Below are 18,354 nucleotides of genomic sequence, written 5' to 3'. Positions count from 1 at the left end.
TACAGCAGTTATCTATAGAAATCTATATACCTGCTCTTTTACAAAGGAAGACATCTGGGGCAGTGAAAGTGCTCGTTTCAAGATCACCACGGGACCCTACTTTGCCCTGTCTGGGCTCTATATCTATCGTCCCCCGGGATCCCCTTCTAAGTTTATCAAGGTACTCCTAGAGGTGGCTAGCGCCTTAGTAGTGACTTCAGCCAACTTCACAATACTGGGAGATCTTAATCTCCACTTCGATTCCACTCTATATCCCACTATCAAAAATCTTCTGGAGGACCTCACAGCTTTACAATTAAATCCATTAATTCATACCACCACACATTCCGCTGGACATTTGCTAGACCCCGTCTTCACTAACATTTCGGAGGCCAGGGCTGATCCACCCAAGCCCATGGGCTGGACTGACCATTTCCTTATCAGAATTACGATGACGATAAGAGAATCGTCCTATAAAGAAGTGTCAATTCGCCATCTTAGGAGACCATGGCACAAACTGCTAACTGATGACCTGCACACCATTCTAGGTGAATTCCAACACAAAACAAATAAGGAGATTAATACATTATATGCGGCTTTCCATGACTGGATTACAAAAGGACTTGATACCCTGATACCAGCCAAATGGACTAAAGGACGTAGCTCCCCTTTCAACCCATGGTATAATGAAACTCTGAAAAACATGCGGAAAGAATGTAAAATAACTGAGCGTAGTTGGAGAAAGGAGTTCAAAGACAGGGATAAAGCTCTCTACCTGTCCAAATTAAAACTCTATCACAAAGCCATCCGCGCTGTGCGCGCGTCCTTTTACGCGAATGAAATTAATTCCAGCACAAATCCTACGAAAACAATTTTTAAATTGGTGCAAGAACTACTGAACAGTAGTAATCCAGCTACCTGCATTACCTCTACTCAGCAGTGCGAGGATCTCGCGGTTTTCTTTGTAGAAAAGGTGAGGAAAATTTACAGTGCCTTCACGCAGCACCCTCCTGACCTGCCTAATCCCCCTAATCCATTCATCAATGGCACTAGGCTGTCATTCATACCTGAAGTCTCTCATGATGACCTAGCCAAACTTTGTAGGAAGGTTAAGTCTGGCTCTCCAACAGACCCCATGAGACCTGCCCAATTTCTAGACTCTTTAGATTTTTTCATCCCTTCCTTGGTCACTGTCCTTCTCCTCGGCTGAGGTCCCAATCTGCTGGAAACAAGCATGGGTCTCCCCCATTATCAAAAAGCCTACTTTAGACCCCACGAAGCCTGAAAACTTTAGACCCATCTCGCTGCTTCCATGGGTGTCTAAACTAGGCGAAGCACGTGTTAATAATGTGCTGTACCACCACATGGTCCAAAACAACATCTTGGACCCATCTCAGAACAGGTTCAGGCCAGGACATAGTTCTGAATCCGCCCTCCTGTCTACCACTGAACACCTCCGGAATATACTCGACGCCGGTCAGAGTGCTGCGCTGATTCTGCTTGATCTCAGCGCAGCCTTTGATATGGTCTCCCATAACATCTTGCTAAAACGCCTCGAGGCAATAGGGATCACTGGTCTTGCCCTTGACTGGTTCCGGTCTTTTTTAAAGGACAGATCCTTCTGAGTTTCAGCCCCTCCATTTATCTCCCGGTCCCATCCCATCGGCCAAGGAGTTCCCCAGGGCTCTGCACTCAGTCCATCCCTTATTAATCTTTATGTGCAGCCTCTTTCGGCAGTGGCCAAAGAGTGGGACCTTACGCTGGTGTCGTACGCTGATGACACACAGCTGGTCATCACTCTCACTGAGGGCCCCTCCATCTCGGCCACGAGATTTAGGGATGGCCTGGCTGCTGTTGCCCAGTGGATGACAGACAACTGCCTGCAGCTGAACGTAGGTAAAACGGAGGTGCTGCTCCTCGGAAAAAAATCCAGCTACTGGAGTGAACACTGGTGGCCCTCCCTGCTGGGCCCCATTCCTCCACCAAAATCTCTGGTGAAAAACGTGGGCGTCTGGCTGGACTCCCTGCTCAGTTTTCAGACCCACACAAAGAAAGTGGCAGCTACTTGTGTGGGCCTGCTGAGGAGTCTTAACCCGATACTTGGTTTCTTTGATTCCAAAACTCATCAGCTTATTGTTCAATCCATCATTCTCTCCCGGTTGGACTATGCGAGTGTCCTGTTTGTAGACGCCAATTAAGCAGAGATAGCGCGGCTGCAACGTGTACAGAACTCAGCGGCGAGAGCGGTGGTGGGCCTACCCCGCAGGTGTTCCGTCCGAGCTACTATTCAAAGACTACATTGGTTACCTATTGAATCTCGTATTCAATTTAAGACCCTCACCATTGCTTTTAAAATCCTTAAATCAGAATGTCCCCAACTACTACGCCCGCTCTTAGTACCTTATGCCCCTCAACGCAATTTGCGCTCCTTAGGTCAGCACCTTGTGACAGTTCCTCGGACTAAGCTCTGCCGTATTGGCGGCCGCTCCTTCAAAGTTCTGAGAGCAAAACTTTGGAACTCCCTGCCATTTAACATTCGTTCCTTAGAGAACTTGTCCGCTTTCCGGAAGGCTATTAAAACTCATCTGTTCCCACTGCCCTAGGCCTTCTTCTTTCTCCCCTGACCCCTCAGTAGTTTCTGTGGTTCCTAGCGCCGGGACGCCTCGTTGCTGGGGCAGCTGTTTGCGCTTAAACAAATACATAACATAACATAACATAACAGAAAGAAGCAAGAGAACTGCAGAAAGAAAAAAAGGGACAACAAGAGGAATAAAGGTGCAGAAAGAAGCAAGAAAACAGCAGAGGTGCAGAAAGAATAAGAAAGTTGCCAAAAGAAGAAGAAAGGTGCAGAAAGAGGAAGAAACACACAGAAAGAAATGTGAAAAAAGAGACGAGTGAGTTACAGAAAGAGGCAGAAAAAAGCAAGAAAAGTTTGGAAAGAAGCAAGAGACATGCAGCAAGTAACAAGAAAAGTGCAGAAAGAAGCAAAAGATGTGCATAAAAAAGAGAGTGAGGTACAGACAGAGGCAGGTGAGATGCAGAAAGAATCAAAAGAAGGCAAAAGGAAGGCAGAGAGGTGCAAAAAGATGTATGAGAAGTGCAGAAAGAGGCAACAGAGTTGCAGAAAGAGGCAAGAGAAGTGCAGAAAGAAGCAAGAGAGATGCATAAAGAGGGAAGAGTACTGCAGAAAGAAGCAAGAAAACTGCAGAAAGAAGAAGAAAGGGGAAAAAAGGAATAAAGGCGCAGAATGTAACAGGAGGAGTACAGAAATAAGGAAGAGGTGCACAGAAAAAGGAGAGTGAGGTACAGACAGAGGCAGGTGAGGCGCAGAAAGAAGCAAAAGTGGGGCACATGGAAGGCAGAGAGGTGTAAAAAATATGCATGAGAGGTACAGAAAGAGGCAACAGGGGTGCAGAAAGAGGCAGGAGAAGTGCAGAAAGAAACTAGAGAGATATAGAAAGAGGCAAGAGTACTGCAGATAGAAGAAAGAGAACCGTAGAAAGAGGAAGAAAGTTGCAGAAAGAGGAAGAAACACACAGAAAGAGGAAGACATTTGCAGAAGGAAGCAAGAGAAGTGCAGAACGAAGCAAGAGAGGCGCAGAAAGAAAAAAGAGAGGTGCAGAAAGAGCAGAGTGAGGTACAGAAAGAGGCAACTGAGGTGAAGAAAGAGGAAAAAGTGCTGCAGAAAGAAGCACGAGAGGTGCTGAAAGAAGCAAGAGAGATGCATAAAGAAGAAGGAAGGTGCAGAAAGAAGCACAAGAGGTGCAGAACGAGGCAATAGAGGTGTAGAAAGAGGCAGAAAGGTGCTGAAAGAGAAAGGTGCTGAAAGAACGAGAAAGGCACAGAAAGAGTAAGAAAGTTACAGAAAAAAGTAAAAGAAGTACAGAAAAAAGCAAGAGAGGTGCAGAAAGAGATGAGTAAGGTACAGAAATAGGCAACCGAGGTGCAGAAAGAGGAAAGAGAGGTGCCGAAAGAGAAAGAAAGGCACAGAAAGAGGAAGAACTATGCAGAAAGAAGCCAGAGAAGTACAGAAAGAAGCAATTGAGGAGCACAAAAAACTAAGAGATGTGCCAAAAGAGATGAGTGAGGTACAGAAAGAGGTAACTGAGATGCAGAAAAAAGCAAGAGAGGTGCGAAAAGAATGGAGTTTAATGCATAAGAAAGAAAGAAAGGGACAGAAAATGGTAGAAAGTTGCAGAAAGAAGCTAGAAAAGTACAGAAAGAAACAAGCTATATGCAGAAATTAACACGAGAAGTGCAGAAAGAAGCAAGAGATGTGCTGAAAAAATAGAGTGAGCAGAGAAAGAGGCAGGTGAGGTGCAGACAGAAGCAAAAGAGGGGCAAAAAGAAGACATAGAGGTGAAAAAAGATGCATGAGAAGTGCAGAAAGAAGCAAGAGAGATACACAAATAGGTAAGAGTACTGCAGAAAGAAGAAAGAGAACTGCATAAGCAGGACGAAAGGGGCAAAAAGAGGAATACAGGCACAGAAAGTATCAAGAGAAGTACAGAAAGAAGCAAGAAATGTACAGAAAAAAGAGAGTGAGGTACAGAAAAAGGCAGGTGAGGTGCAGAAAGAAGCAAAATAGAGGCAAAAGGAAGGGAGAGAGGTGCATAAATATGTATGAGAAGTACAGAAACAGGCAACAGAGGTGCAGAAAGAGGCAAGAGAAGTACAGAAAGTAGCAAGAGAGAGGAGGAACGAGGCAAGAGTACTGCAAAAAGAAGCAAGAGAACTGTAGAAAGAGGAAAAATGTGCAGAAAGAGAAAGAAAGACACAGAAAGAGGAAGACATTTGCAGAAAGAAGCTAGAGAAGTGCAGAAAGAAGCAAGAGAGGTACAGAAATAAACAAGAGAGTTGCCGTAAGAGAACGGTGAGCTCCAGAAAGAGGCAACTGAGCTGCTGAAAGAGAAAAAGAGGTACAGAAACAAGCAAGAGAGATGCAGAAAGAGGAAGACAGGTACAAAAAGAAGCACATGGGTTCAGAAAGAGGCAAGAGATGTGTAGAAAGAGGAAGGAAGATTGAGAAAAATACAAAACAGCTGCAGGAGGATGCAGGAGAGGTAAAGAATGAGGCATGTGAGATACAGAAAGAGGCAAGAGAGGTACAGCAAGAGGAAAGAGAGGTGCAGAAAAAGGCAAAACAGGAGCAGACAAAGGCAAGAGAGATGCAGAAAGAGGCAAGAGAAATGCACATAGAAGCAAAAGAGTTGCAGAAAGAGTAAGAAAGATGCCAAAAGAGAAAAAAAGGTGCAGAAAGATACAGAAAGAAGAAAGAAAAGTGCAGAAAGAGGAAGAAAGGTGAGGAAAGAAGCAAAAAAAGTGCAGAAAGAAGATATCGAGTGGCAGAAAGAGGCAACTGCGGTGCAGAAAAACAAACTAGTGGTGCAGAAAAAAGCAGGAGAGTACCAGAATGAAGCAAGAGAGGTACATCAAGAGGAAAGAGAGGTACAGAAAGAAGAAGAAAGGTGCATAAAGGGGCAAGAGCGGTACATAAAGAGGGAAGATAAGTACAGAAATACGCAAGAAAGGTACAGAAAGAGGCAAGCGACATGCATAAAGAGGCAAGAGATATGCGGAAAGAAACAAGAGAGATATAGGAAGATGCAAGAGAGGTACAGAAAGGTGACGAAAGGTGGCAAAAGAGATCAAAAGTTGCCAAAAGGTGCAGAAATAAGAAGAAAGGTGCAAAAAGAAGCAAGAGAAGTGCAAAAAGGGGCATGGCCTAAGATCACCACTCAGCAATATCACTGTGTGGGGCTTACTGGAGGTACCTGGTGGGCTAACTGGCACCTAAGGTTCGTCAGCATTGATGGAGACTTCATCCCCCAATGCAGAGTGCACAAGGAGCCGTGTTTCCAGCGTCATGCAGGGAGGGGGCGGGCCCCTACCATGAGTTGTCAGCTTCTGCTGTTTTTACCTTTTTTAGGAAGAGGGGCTGTTTAGCCCCCCTTCCCTTAATACTTTGTGTACTCTAGGGACCCCATTCCCCAGGGCCTGACCCATGACTTTCAAAATAAAAATAACACAAGAAGGGGTAGGCGTGGTCAGCCCTCATGCAGCCAATTTCAGCCCCAGGGACCCTATTTCCTGGGTTTGGGCCATTTATAAATATTTGATTTTTTTAAGGTAGGGCTGTCCCCCCTTCCTGGGTCAGTTTTGCCCCCAGGGACACATCCCCATAGGGCCTGCCATCTATTTCATAATGTTTTTAATTTTGGAGGGGGACCATGTGGCCCCCTCCTGAGGCCCATCTTGTCCCAATGACCCCATCCCCGGGGGTGTGGCCACATCCTCTTTTTTTTCAATAAAATGGGTAGTGGGGCCGGCATGTGTGAAAACATTCTTGCCCACTCAAGAGATCTGGATTAAAAATATTGTTCTTTTGCACACTCCGCCAGCCATACTGCCAAACCAGGTCCTCCCTGCAGGCTGTGCCACAGCTAGCCTGGCTAATGAGGGGTTATATAGCCTAAAACCAGTACCCGTATGCTTGTTTCTGGTCCAGGGAGGCTTGGCGGTTTGGGCAGGGGGAATGTAGGATTTATTCAGCATTCCGTCCTTCATTTGTTTGTAAGTCATTTTGTGCATGGGCACTTTAAAAGTACTAATCTTCCTTACTTTTTACATATGTGGCACCCTTCAGGTCTACCATTGATATCCAAGAGGTGGGGGACATGTAACTATAGGCAGGGACCTTATAAAATATGTTTTATATGACCTGTTGCAGAAAATGGGCCCATATCATTTTCCCCATTGTAGATACTTAGCTCCACTGGCTAACATTGCAATATGTTATTTAGATAGTACTATTGCTCGGAAAGGAGTACATATAATTTAAGGACTTAAGAGACAAGCACTGAAAAAGTCAACAACTGTTGAATTTATTGTAACAAGTACACAAGAGAAGTTATAGATCTTTTCATTCTGTAAGCATAAATCCAGCCATCTAGTGGTCTCAGTCTGAACCGGCTTAGGTAGGCTGCTTTGATTGGTTGATAAGTGGCCTGGCTGAAGCAGAGGTTATCTGATGGAGAGAGCTCTGAAGCTGAGGATGATGGGTCCTGCCAGGGGGCTGGGTAAACCAAACTGAGCACAAAGAGAGAGCAGATCAGTAAGGAGTGACAGGCGTACCTACCCCCACACCTTGTGTGCAGTCAGATGGCAGGTCTAAACCTGACATCTGGCTGGGCACACGATGCAGGCTTGCAGAGGTCCAACCAGCAAGATGCAGGAACACAACGGTGTCCCAGAATTCACTAGGCTACCTTACCTATGATTAAAATCTGTAAATGATTTTGTGTCTCATTGTTGGTGTATGGATGTGTGTGGATGTGTGTGCGTGTTTGAAAGCTGAAGAGTTATAGAGGAATTCCATGCTATGTGGTACAGAGGTGAATGATACACATTTTTGGGTGCTTCAATTTAGGGTCTCATACAATTAAAGATTGGTTTCTAAAAGGTAGCACCCACATATATGCAGTAACCTACCCTACGGATCTCCCTGTCTGATGATTTCAAGACTGCTAATGTAACATATTTCTGTTGCAGAATGTGATACAGTGCATATTTTAGTGTGCAGCCATAGGTTTAAAAAATGTTTTGACAGGAGGGAAGCCCTATGTTTAAATATTAAGTTAGTCACCTCTAAGTTGCCCTTTTTTACCACATGGAAGGGTGCCTTGTATATAAAAGTGAAACCTGTAAGAATTTAATGTTTGCATGTTCCTTCAGTGAATAGTATCTACACATTATTTTAGCTATTAGAGCTGTAGCTATGAAGAGAAAGCGAAAGTACAGTTAAAGTGCTAGTTTTGTATATTTGATTTGGAAAAATCTATATAGTAACAAAATATATTGGGAAAATGACATTCAAAAAGGTATACTTTCCTTGCCTTATGTTCCTTCAGGCTCAATAGCCTTGGCTTCCATCTAGCTAGCCTCTAGCACTGCTTTGATAAGTGCTGAAATGCTGCTCTCGGAGCAGCAACAATGGCTTTAGGATTATCTAAAGAAGTTCAATAACTTAAAATAATAAAAGATAGGGGAAGCCTGGAGCAGTCTGTTATCCGAAAACACACTTTAGCCCTCTCACTTTAGTTTCAGAGAAGAAAGGAGGTGACCCTAGAACCGGATTAGAGTGGTTTAGTGGCAGGGAACTGCTCATTGCCTTAAACAAATCCCTAGGTATTCTGCAAGCTACCTTTATTGTCATGTTAGATTTTATTGGAAATGGAGCACTCTGGGAGAGTGTGCAGTGAGAATGGAAAGGGGCGACCAACTCGGTCCCCCCGAACGTATGGCCGAGTGCCTCGATCCCCCCGGGAAGCCATTTTTGGGCGGGAGGCGCGTCTCGGCTGGTATGCCCGAAGCGGCGTAGCTGGGGCGCGCCCGTTCCCGCCCTAGAGTGGGCTGGCCTAGACACTGACGCAGCCAGCCACGCCCTCGGGGCAGGCAGGGGCGGGTATACGCCCGCCCTGAAGACGGATAAAAAGGGACGCAAAACCAGAAGACATCCTCTTGTTCTTGTGCTCTGAAGCTGCACCTCCTCGCTGCACGTGAGCTCGGGACAGAACGAAGAGCCAATTTTGACCCACCCACCAGCCCCTGAAGACAGCCAGTTGTTTGTAATAAAGTTGATTAATTTTGCTTCTGTTTTCGTTACAGGTTGGAGTGTCATGTTGATGTTGAGTTTAATAAAGAATGGTCTGTTTGAGTACGTTTTGCCATTAAAGAGATTCAGATTTAGTGTTGAATTTTGTGCATGCTCTTTTGGTCATAGTGGCCAATGTATTCTGAGGTTTAGTTAGCACTGTCGTATTTAATTTGGTAGGCGGTAAGGTCATGATCGGTGAGCACTAATTAGTAGATCCCTATGAGTGGGCGTCACCCAACACGGATGGGAGCGCTCGGGAGAGGTGGCCATTGGCCCCTCAAGGGGGAGGCGGTCCCTTCTAAGGATGGGTCGCCGGAAGTAAAGGAAAGGCGGTCAAGGCCCCTTCCTTTGTAGGAGGGGTTACAGCCCCCTCCTGGGGAATTTCCCGGGGCCAGTGACATCTGCGACGGCAGATGCGGTAAGTTGTGTGGGGTTGGGATAAGGTCTACGATACCTTCTAGATACCTCACACGAGTATTCGAACGACCTTTAACTGGCGTCGAGTCTTTAGGTGCCCCCGTCAAGTCAAGGGAAATTGGTAGTAGTTGCACTTGAGGTACGCCTCCGTGCTGTCGCCCATCCCAAGTGGGAGGGGTAAGTCTGGTTAGGGATCTTGACACCGGTTATGACCTTGCCGTTGGCCCTTAAATGTTAGGTTGTACAATTTCAATATGTCAAGAAATGTTTTGTAGGATGCTAGTTCGGCTAGGAGAACCTCTGTATTAGAGAATCTGTCAAGGTTAGCCAAACATCGCAATATGGTAATGAAATTGTACATAACATGAAACGTTTAATGTTTTTATTTTGTTTTAATAAATACGGCCGGGATGGTCACTCCATCCCACTTCCAAAAACTTCAAGAACTGTTTCCGGTTTCCCTCCTTTTGGGGATTGTGTTGAGAGGGGGTGGCGGGTATCTCGGCCATAAAGCAGGATTTGGTGCAAAATTGAGAAAGTTTGACTTTGGGAACCTTTTGCTCATTGGTCAAGGAGTATCCAGGAGTCATCCACAACTAACTAGTAAATTGAACAAAGGTACCACCTCACCACCTTCTCCTGAGAACACTGCCTGGATCTGTGGTGGACCTGCAGTATGTAAATGTAAATAAATGTAGATTTTGGGACTTTCGAGACCTCTGGAGCTTTAGAGCTACCTTGCATCAAAGGTGTCTGATTTCAGAAGGACATTGGATATAGCTACAGGCCTGGCCAGCTGGAAGATTTGAAGCTACAAATTAGACTAATTCTGAAGGAAGGAATCTTCGCCCTGCAGAGGTGTGTAGTAACTTCCCGACAAGAGGACTTTGCCAACTTCGAAAGTTAAATTTTCTGACACTGAGCTTTTCCCATCAAACCCACTGACTTTAGTGGGACCTCATCTCCTTTTTGGGTTCAAAGGGACTTTGTGGGTATTCTCCTTCAACCTTGCCCTGCTAGAGGATTTCGCCCTTCATAAAAATGACTAAGTGAGATGGTAAAAAACGTTTAACCCTTTGGAGTCTGACCTCTGATACATCATGGTAAGACTGAATTGTACCTATGCCCAGTCAAAGGTGAACAGTGATTTTTTTATACTTTTTATTAAAATGGTTTATGGCTATTCCATTTTGAATAACTATAAAAACATTACATAAATAATCTATCATTGTATTAATACACAGTTTCATACAGAACGCCTCTTCTCACTTACACCCAACCTCCATATTAGTACAAGCCTCAAGTGCATTTCCAAGTCTACAACTTGCCAGATATATCGCCACATACTTTTCTGAACGAAGTTATACTCTATTGTCACTTACATTACAAAGTATCTCTTCACGGCAGAGGTTTGCAGAATCCATTCACTGTGATTACAACAAAGGAGCTGACAGATTCATCTTCAACTATGCTATTTGAGTCCTTGGAACTCACTTGCACTTTGGCTGTTATTAGGACCCTACACAAAACATACTTAGCATAGTGGTGGACTGTCTGTTCTTTTGTTCCAAGGCTACAGTCTGGAAAATTTGAATGGGAGGCTTTCTTTTAAAAAAAATTTTTTTTTTATTAGTGCATGATTACAATTTGCAATATGGCATTTCAGATTTCATTTAATTTACAAAAGAAAAGAGAAGGATATACATATGTTAGATCATCAAATGCTAATTATGCATACCAACTATTCTGCTGCACTGTTTGTTAAAAAAAGGAGAAAATCATACTAAATCAACCGCTTTTCCTCATGCACAATTTTTTTGATTTTTACCCACCCTCCCCAGGGTTGGACAGACAATTACTTAAAGTTGATGCCGGCAGGTCTGACCCTATGAATTACCTCTCAAGCAGTCTAGTCAAAGGTTCCCAGAACTTTAAACCTTTCATGTGGAAGCGCGTCCCTCTTCTTTCATAAATAGCTTTTTCAAAGCTAGAATTCGCTAGTAGTCGTGTTAACCATTGATGATAACGTGGTGGGGATGGGTCTAACCAGGCTGAGGCTAGGCAGAGCTGGTATATTGCCATGCAAATGAAAACCAAATGCTTTCCTGGTATCTCTCAGGTCTCCTTATCCACCCCAAGACAAATCAAGGAAGGTGAGAGATAAATATCCCTCCCTAGAACTTCTTTAATAAAGTGTGTGATCTCTAGTTTCAAGTTACTTAATATGTCACAAGAGGGAAACGTGTGTGAGATCTGCCTGATACAGAGAGCATCAGGGGCAAAGGGTCCCTCTCCCTGTCCCCCATTTTGCAATCTATTTCGGGGTGTAAAAAAGCGAAAAGTAGGATTAATAATACTGGGCTTGAAGCTGCGCCGAGATTAACAAACTTTATGCTAGCTCGGATGAATGTTGAAATAAGTCTTCAGAAATATTGATTTCCTCTTCCCACTTCCTAGCCCGTATTGCCAAATCATCTGGCATTATTAAATTGAAAGAATTATACACAAATCCAATAGTTAGATGTTTCGTTCTCGGATTATCTATAATAGGGTTGCTTATCAATCCTGATGGACTACCATATTTTTTTCCTTAAAAAATCGCGTACTTGCAAGTACTTATAAAATCTCTCCAATCCAATTTGTATCTTTCTTTAAGATTATCAAATGAAGCTATCTTGAAAAGGGAATAAAAATCACCAAGTTTCATCAGGCCTTTATTTTGCCATTTTTTATTTATGAAGTCTTTAAAAATTTCTGGCAGGTACGGGTTATTATAAATTGGGGTATAATAATTCAAACAACCCAGTCCTAGCACTTTGCAAGCCGATATCATGGTTTTGAACCCAACTATCAGCGTCTTGAAGTGGACCTTATTATAGTGGGAATCATTCCGAAATCTCCAGATCTATCCCCATGCATCTCTGCCCATTATGAGTTCCATTGGGTAGGTATATCTCCCAAAGGGTTATCTGTTGGCTTTTCGTGAAGAAGAGTAGGGTTATACAGAATAGTGGTTGCCCAATAATAAAGTTTTATATTTGGAAGTGCCAGCTCACCCCTTTCCTTTGATAGAGAAAGAAACTTATAAGCTCTTCAGAGTTTTTCATACACCCATATAAATCGAGAGAGCAGGTCTTCAATCCTTTTCAGGCAGATAGCACTGAATTCTAACAGAATAGCTATTTTAAGATACAACAATTTAGGAAAGAAGAGCATTCTGATTATTTTCCACCTGCCAATTATTGAGAGATGCAAGTTATGCAATTAAGTGAATTCAGGTTTAATTTTATTAATCAGAGAGTCAATATTACAGTCTACTATCCCATTGACAATGGCCATAATATCGACTCCAAGATACGTAGCTTTTTCTACCTGTCGAATATAATCACCCATGCTAACATTCTTGAAAATAATCTGGGTTTTAGATCTATTAAGGGAGTATCCTGATAAAAGTCCAAATCTTTCCGCCTCTGTTTCAACCTCAGCCAAAGATGTTCCAGGATTGGCTGTTACCAGGGCAATTTCGTTGGCATAGGCCAAAACTTTCATTTCCCACCCGTGAAAAATAATGGGGCTAATTTTTTGATTAGTTTCAAAGAATTGTAAAAAAGGGTCTAGATATAATGCAAACAAAAGTGGTGAGCTTGGGCTTTCCTGGCGGATACCTCTAGTTTTTTTAAAATGTATCAGTTAGTGAGCCATTTAAAAATAACTTAGCAGTGGGCTGAAAATATAGCATTTTAAAAGCCTGTATAAGTCCCTGGCCTATCCCGACCCTTGACAGGGTCTCCCACAAAAAAGGCCAGGGAACCTTCAGCCTGATTCATCATACTCCCGTTTTGCGAGCCCCTAATAGCGATTCATAGCGAATCGCTATTAAGGACTCGCAAAACGGGATTCATGTAGGAATATGCAAAAAAAATGCGATTCCTACTAATTCCTTATTTGCGATTAGCAAATTGCTAATCGCAAATAAGGAATAACTCCCATTCATTCCTATGGGCCAAAAGGCCCATAGGAATGAATTGGGAGTATTGCTTATTTGCGATTAGCAATTAGCTAATCGCAAATAAGATAGCGATTGAAAGGGTGCCAGGGGTGTCCAAAGCACCCCTTAAATGCTAATATGAACAGGGGTTGCGCACACACATGTCCAAAGGACATGTGTGTGTGCAACATGCAACTCAGAAAAATGCTTTTAAAAGCATTTTTCTGAGTTATCGCTATTTACCACGAGGTTTGACCTCGCGGTAAATAGCGGCCCGAAATTGCGATTTCGCAATTTTTAAATGGATGATGAATTGCATTAAAGGAATCTCAAATAGAGATTCCTTAAATGTAATCCATCGCAAATTTGCGAAAACGCAATTACCGATTTTTGCATTTGGGATGCTGAATCCCAAATGCAAAAATCTCACTCGCAAAGGGCCAGATTCTCAGAATCTGGTCCTTTGCGAGCCGAATTTAGCTTCATGAATTAGGCTGCTTGTCAAAGGCCTTCTCGGCGTTGAGTAGAATAAGTGCTATTTGGTCTTTAAAGATATGTGCGGCATCAAACAGTGAGATAGTTCTTCTGATATGATCTACAGTACCACGTCCAGGGATGAATACATGTTGCCAAGGTGAAATTACTTTATGTATTACCCCAGCTAATTGAACCGCTAACATTTTAGAATAGATTTTGCTATCCGCGTTTATCCGAGTAATAGAACAATAAGAGGCTGGTTCAAGAGCAGATTTATGCTTTTTTAAGAAAATATTATTTTTGCTTGCGACCATGATTCTTGTAGTCTCCCCCCCCCCTTGAATACATGTACGAACAGGTGGAGCATAACCTCTTTTAATTCAGTGGAAAACTTTATTTAAAATTCTGCTGGAATATTGTCTAGCTCAGTGGCTTTACCAAAGTAGAACGTCTATCCATTTAGGGGGCTCGTCAAGTTGAGCCTGGTCATCTTGAGCTAACTGTACCGCTGGGATTTGTTTAAGATATGTAGTAATATCTTCTAAATGTGTCATGCTTGTTTCATGTTATAGATCTTGATAATAAGTAAGAAACACTTTGCGAATGCCTTCAGGGTCTGAGATTATTTCTTGTGTGGAATCTTTGATTGCTCTAATGATTTTCCTTGTAGCTTTTTGTCTTGCACTGATCAGGAGGTGATGCCCGACCTGCTTGCTGCATTCATATGCTTCCTTCCTCCAGATTGATAATCTGTCCGCCGCTTTTTTGGCAATTTGCTCCATTACAGATGATTTTACAGACATTATTTTGGCAAGCGCATCCACAGGCTCATTGCCATCTCTAAGAGCGATAATTAAATTTTCTTCTGCAGCAGCTAATCGGGCTTGCAAATAAACCAGGAGGTGACGCTTATTCCTATTTAAGGAAAGCCAAAAACTTAGTGTCTCTCCTCTAATTGCTGTTTTTAGCGCTTCCCATACGACTTCAATCCCTGTACTGTCTAAATTATCCTTACTAAATTTTGGGATCCAATGCCTCATATGTTTACAACATTCATTTTTTAAGAGGAGGGAACTTTCAAAGGTCCAGCTCGCCAATTCTCTTTAAACTCCTGTTTCTCCTTTTATTTCCACGACTAAATGATTGTGGTCTGACACAATACGTGGGGTCTTTTCAATTGAGCGTGAGTGAAGAATTGAGTGAGATGCAAACATAAAATCTAATCTCACCAATAAGAAAAGAATAAAAGGTGTGGCCAAAATCGGTAGGGTGTTATGAGTGCCAAATGTCAGTGAGTGCCTGCACGCGACATAAAGTCCTCAGAGCTTTAAAGACCTTTGGTTTCCGACCAGAGTAGATTCAATTTTTATCTTAGGCTATGTTTTTATTAGCAGGCAAATGTATATTAAAATCACTGCAAAAGATTAAATGTAGAGGTCACTTAGCCAGTTCATTATTCATAACATCAAAAGTTGCTGGGTCATCTGAGGTGCTAGCATATAAAGTGCATATCGAGAGTAAATCCCCATTTTCCCTGTGACATTCAGTTATAACCCACCTCCTATATTGGTCAGCCAGTGTTTGTGTAAATTGAATTGAGCGCTTCGCGGATAGTACTGCCATCCCCCGTAACCTCGCGTCTTGTGTTGTGGCCCCTACCACTGTATAGTCAAGCGAGTCTAAAAGGTTAATCTGAGTTCTTTCTATATGCGTTTCCTGTAAGCATAGAATATCGGCTTTAAGTAGCCAGAGAGCACCTGTGGTATAACATACTTTTTAGGATCATTAAGGCCACAAACGTTAATTGTTGCTACCCGTAGTTTACTCATTGAAGGTGGCAGAGTTCCTCCAATACCAATAACCATATATCAGATAGTGAAAGACAGTTTGAGTCAATCTTCTTGGGGCTTACCTCTTCCCCCACCCTACCCCAGCCCTGATGGATCCTCCCACTGCCAACCACTGGGGCTACCTGGTTCACCAAGGACCAGGATGAGGATATCTGAGCAGCCCTTTCCCTAAACTATCTAGTGCCAACTCATTTTATAGTATCTCAATTTGAAGCATTAAACCTTAACATAAGCCTTGAGTGCATAAGTATTTCGACCTTGGTTCTGTCTCTTCTTGGCTCTGTAGGCTTGCACCTGCACTTCAGAAATAAAGCTGTGTGTAGCCCCATTGAGAATTACTTTTAAGCCTGCTGGTTTCTGTAGATATTCTGTTGACCCTATTTGTTGAAAGGGGGCAAATAATTGCCTCAGCCTCCATCTTCGCTCCACCGTGGCATGAGCGAAGTCAGACCTGCTGAAAAAGGTAACACCATTGAATTTCTTCTTGCTTGTAGGTTTTGCTATATCAAAGAGTGCCTGGCGTAAAAGAAAGTTACCAAAATATACTAACATTGCACAGGGGTATTACACTGGAGATGAAGACTGTTTGGAAGGTCTCAAAGGGAAGCGGTGAGCACGTTGTATCTCCTTGTCCCAGTCCCAGGATTGGAGATTGGGAAATGCTCCTTTGAAAAGCGAGATTTTATAAGGCCTAGGATCACTCCTACTCCTTCCGGGACCCCAAGGATGCGAAGATTGTTGCATCGCAATCTATTCTCCTGCTCCTTGACCTTCACCATTAAATCCTTAACTATACCATCATGTGCATCCCCCTCTACTTTTAGTGAACATTGATTTCTTGCTGTTGTGTTATTTTTTCTTGGTGATTTTTGCCTTTCAACATTCCATATTAATATCTCCAGTCCCCCTTATTAGATTTTAGTGTGATCTTTCTCATTAAATGTTTCTTAATTCATTTAAAAATAGAACACGTTCACCGCAAAGTCCTATTCTGTAACTCTGCATGGGCAATCTTTGACAGGGACAACTTAGGTTTATGCAAAGAGCAAGAAATACCGATCAGGGCACCCCAGGAGCTATAATAGTGAGGTCAGCCTTCCCAGAAGGTCTATCTGAAGAGTTGATTTTGTTTGGCCACTTGTCCCAAAGTGCCAAGGTCACTGAATCCATTTTATTCATGATGGGGCCATTTGCACCACTGAAAAGCAGCCATCAATTGGCAACGGCAGCACCTCATGCCATCTCCCTGCATTTGAGGCTATGGGTGCCACAGATCCCCTCTACATTGTGGCTCCTGAGAGTCTGGAATGCCATGGATGTAGTGACAGGGGAGGGCATGCAGGACTATGATTTGCATTTCTAAGTTATCAAGGATTATAAATGTCTTCGATAATGAATAAAGTTAGATGACATATGTTAGTCAATGTAGCAGACTACTGGACCATTAAGTGTCTCAATTGCAAACGTGTCAATTAATTACATATTACGATTTAATTTTGTCACCATGCATGCTAAGTAATAATTCTTAAAATCTCCAATTTGCTGGAATTAAATATTTGTTTTATATCTACTTAATGCAATGAATGTTAATATAATGCTATTATTTGTTAAATACTTTAACTTCAAAAAAGATCTTTTTCCTTTCCTTCAGATCTAAGGTGTTGTCCATAGTCCTGAATTCAGTAAATGGAAGCAGTGTGACAGAGTTCATCCTGGTAGGACTCTCAGATGATCCAGGCCTGCAAGTGATTCTCTTCATTTTGTTTTTATTACTCTATATCTTCACCTTTCTGGGAAATTTCATCACCGTGATCATTGTTTTGTGCAGCTCTCATCTACAAACACCGATGTACTTCTTTCTTGCTCAGCTGTCCTTCTTGGATCTTTCTTTCTCTAATGTTTTCTCACCCAAGATTTTGGCTGACCTCCTTAGTAAGAAGAAAACAATCTCATTATATGGCTGTTTTACTCAAGTGTACTTCTTTGCGTCTTGTGCCAGTACCGAGTTCTTCCTCTTGGCAGTGATGGCCTATGACCGGTATGTGGCAATATGTAGCCCTCTGCTCTATACAATCATGATGAGGAGAAGTATCTGTGTGCGCTTGACTTCTGCCTCATATATAGGTGGCTTTCTACACTCTCTGATTCATGTAGGATGTTTATTCCGTTTATCTTTTTGTGGTCCTGATGTCATAAACCACTTTGGTTGTGATTACCCGGTGCTCCTGAAGCTGTCCTGCACTGACATCTTAATAAATGACTTGGTACGCTTTGGATTATCTGCTTTAGTAGTTGCAAGCTCCCTCCTTGTTATTTTTTTCTCCTACTCCCACATAGTTGCTACAATTCTCCGGATCCGCACCACAGCAGGAAGGCGCCGGGCTGCCTCCACCTGCATCTCACACTTCACTTCAGTCTTTCTCTTCTTTGGAAGCTGTTTTTTCATGGAGATGCTCCCCAATTCAAGCTCCTCAGAACAGCAGTATAAAGGAATAGCTATTATTCCTACTCTCATAATTCCTGCCTTGAACCCTCTGATTTACAGTCTGAGAAACAATGAAGTAAAAGAGGCTTTGAGAAAGATATTGTACCAGAAAACAGATTTTCAGTAATGAGTCCTACAGTGGCCTTTCAAAATAGTTTCGAGAATACTACTGGAAAGCTGGAAAAGTGTGACTTTGCTTCTGTACATTTTGGAAAGTTATTAGTGAATCTTTGACAATTTCATAAACAGGGCCGGACTGGCCCTAGTGGGCTACGGGCAATTCCCTGGTGCGCCGCACGGTTGGTGGGTGGCCCTGTAATAAAATCATCCGAAAACCGGCCCTAGCAAAGAGCTTGGCGGCACCCACACCCCCCTGGGGGGGTGGGGAGGTTCTGAGCACTTTGCCTGGGCCGGTTTTGGTTCCCGGTCTGGCCCTGTTCATAAAATTCACAAACTCAGACCCAGTAGAATGGGGTAAAACACACATTTAAAAACCCAGTCT

At 42.9% G+C, this 18,354-nt stretch overlaps 1 protein-coding gene across 1 annotated transcript; it reads left to right on the top strand.

Moving 5' to 3' along the window:
• Positions 1–430: 430 nt before the first annotated feature.
• On the top strand, positions 431–17,979 carry LOC147735053 (olfactory receptor 5AP2-like). The gene is made up of 3 exons (XM_086952581.1): positions 431–1,079; positions 15,862–15,976; positions 17,019–17,979. The coding sequence occupies exons 1-3, from the start codon at positions 431–433 to the stop codon at positions 17,977–17,979; spliced, it is 1,725 nt and encodes a 574-aa protein (XP_086808707.1).
• Positions 17,980–18,354: the final 375 nt, after the last annotated feature.

Source organism: Lissotriton vulgaris, chromosome 1_2 (genome assembly GCF_964263255.1).
Source record: "Lissotriton vulgaris chromosome 1_2, aLisVul1.2, whole genome shotgun sequence".
NCBI lineage: Eukaryota > Metazoa > Chordata > Amphibia > Caudata > Salamandridae > Lissotriton > Lissotriton vulgaris.
This window is presented reverse-complemented; position numbering and strand designations above follow the sequence as displayed.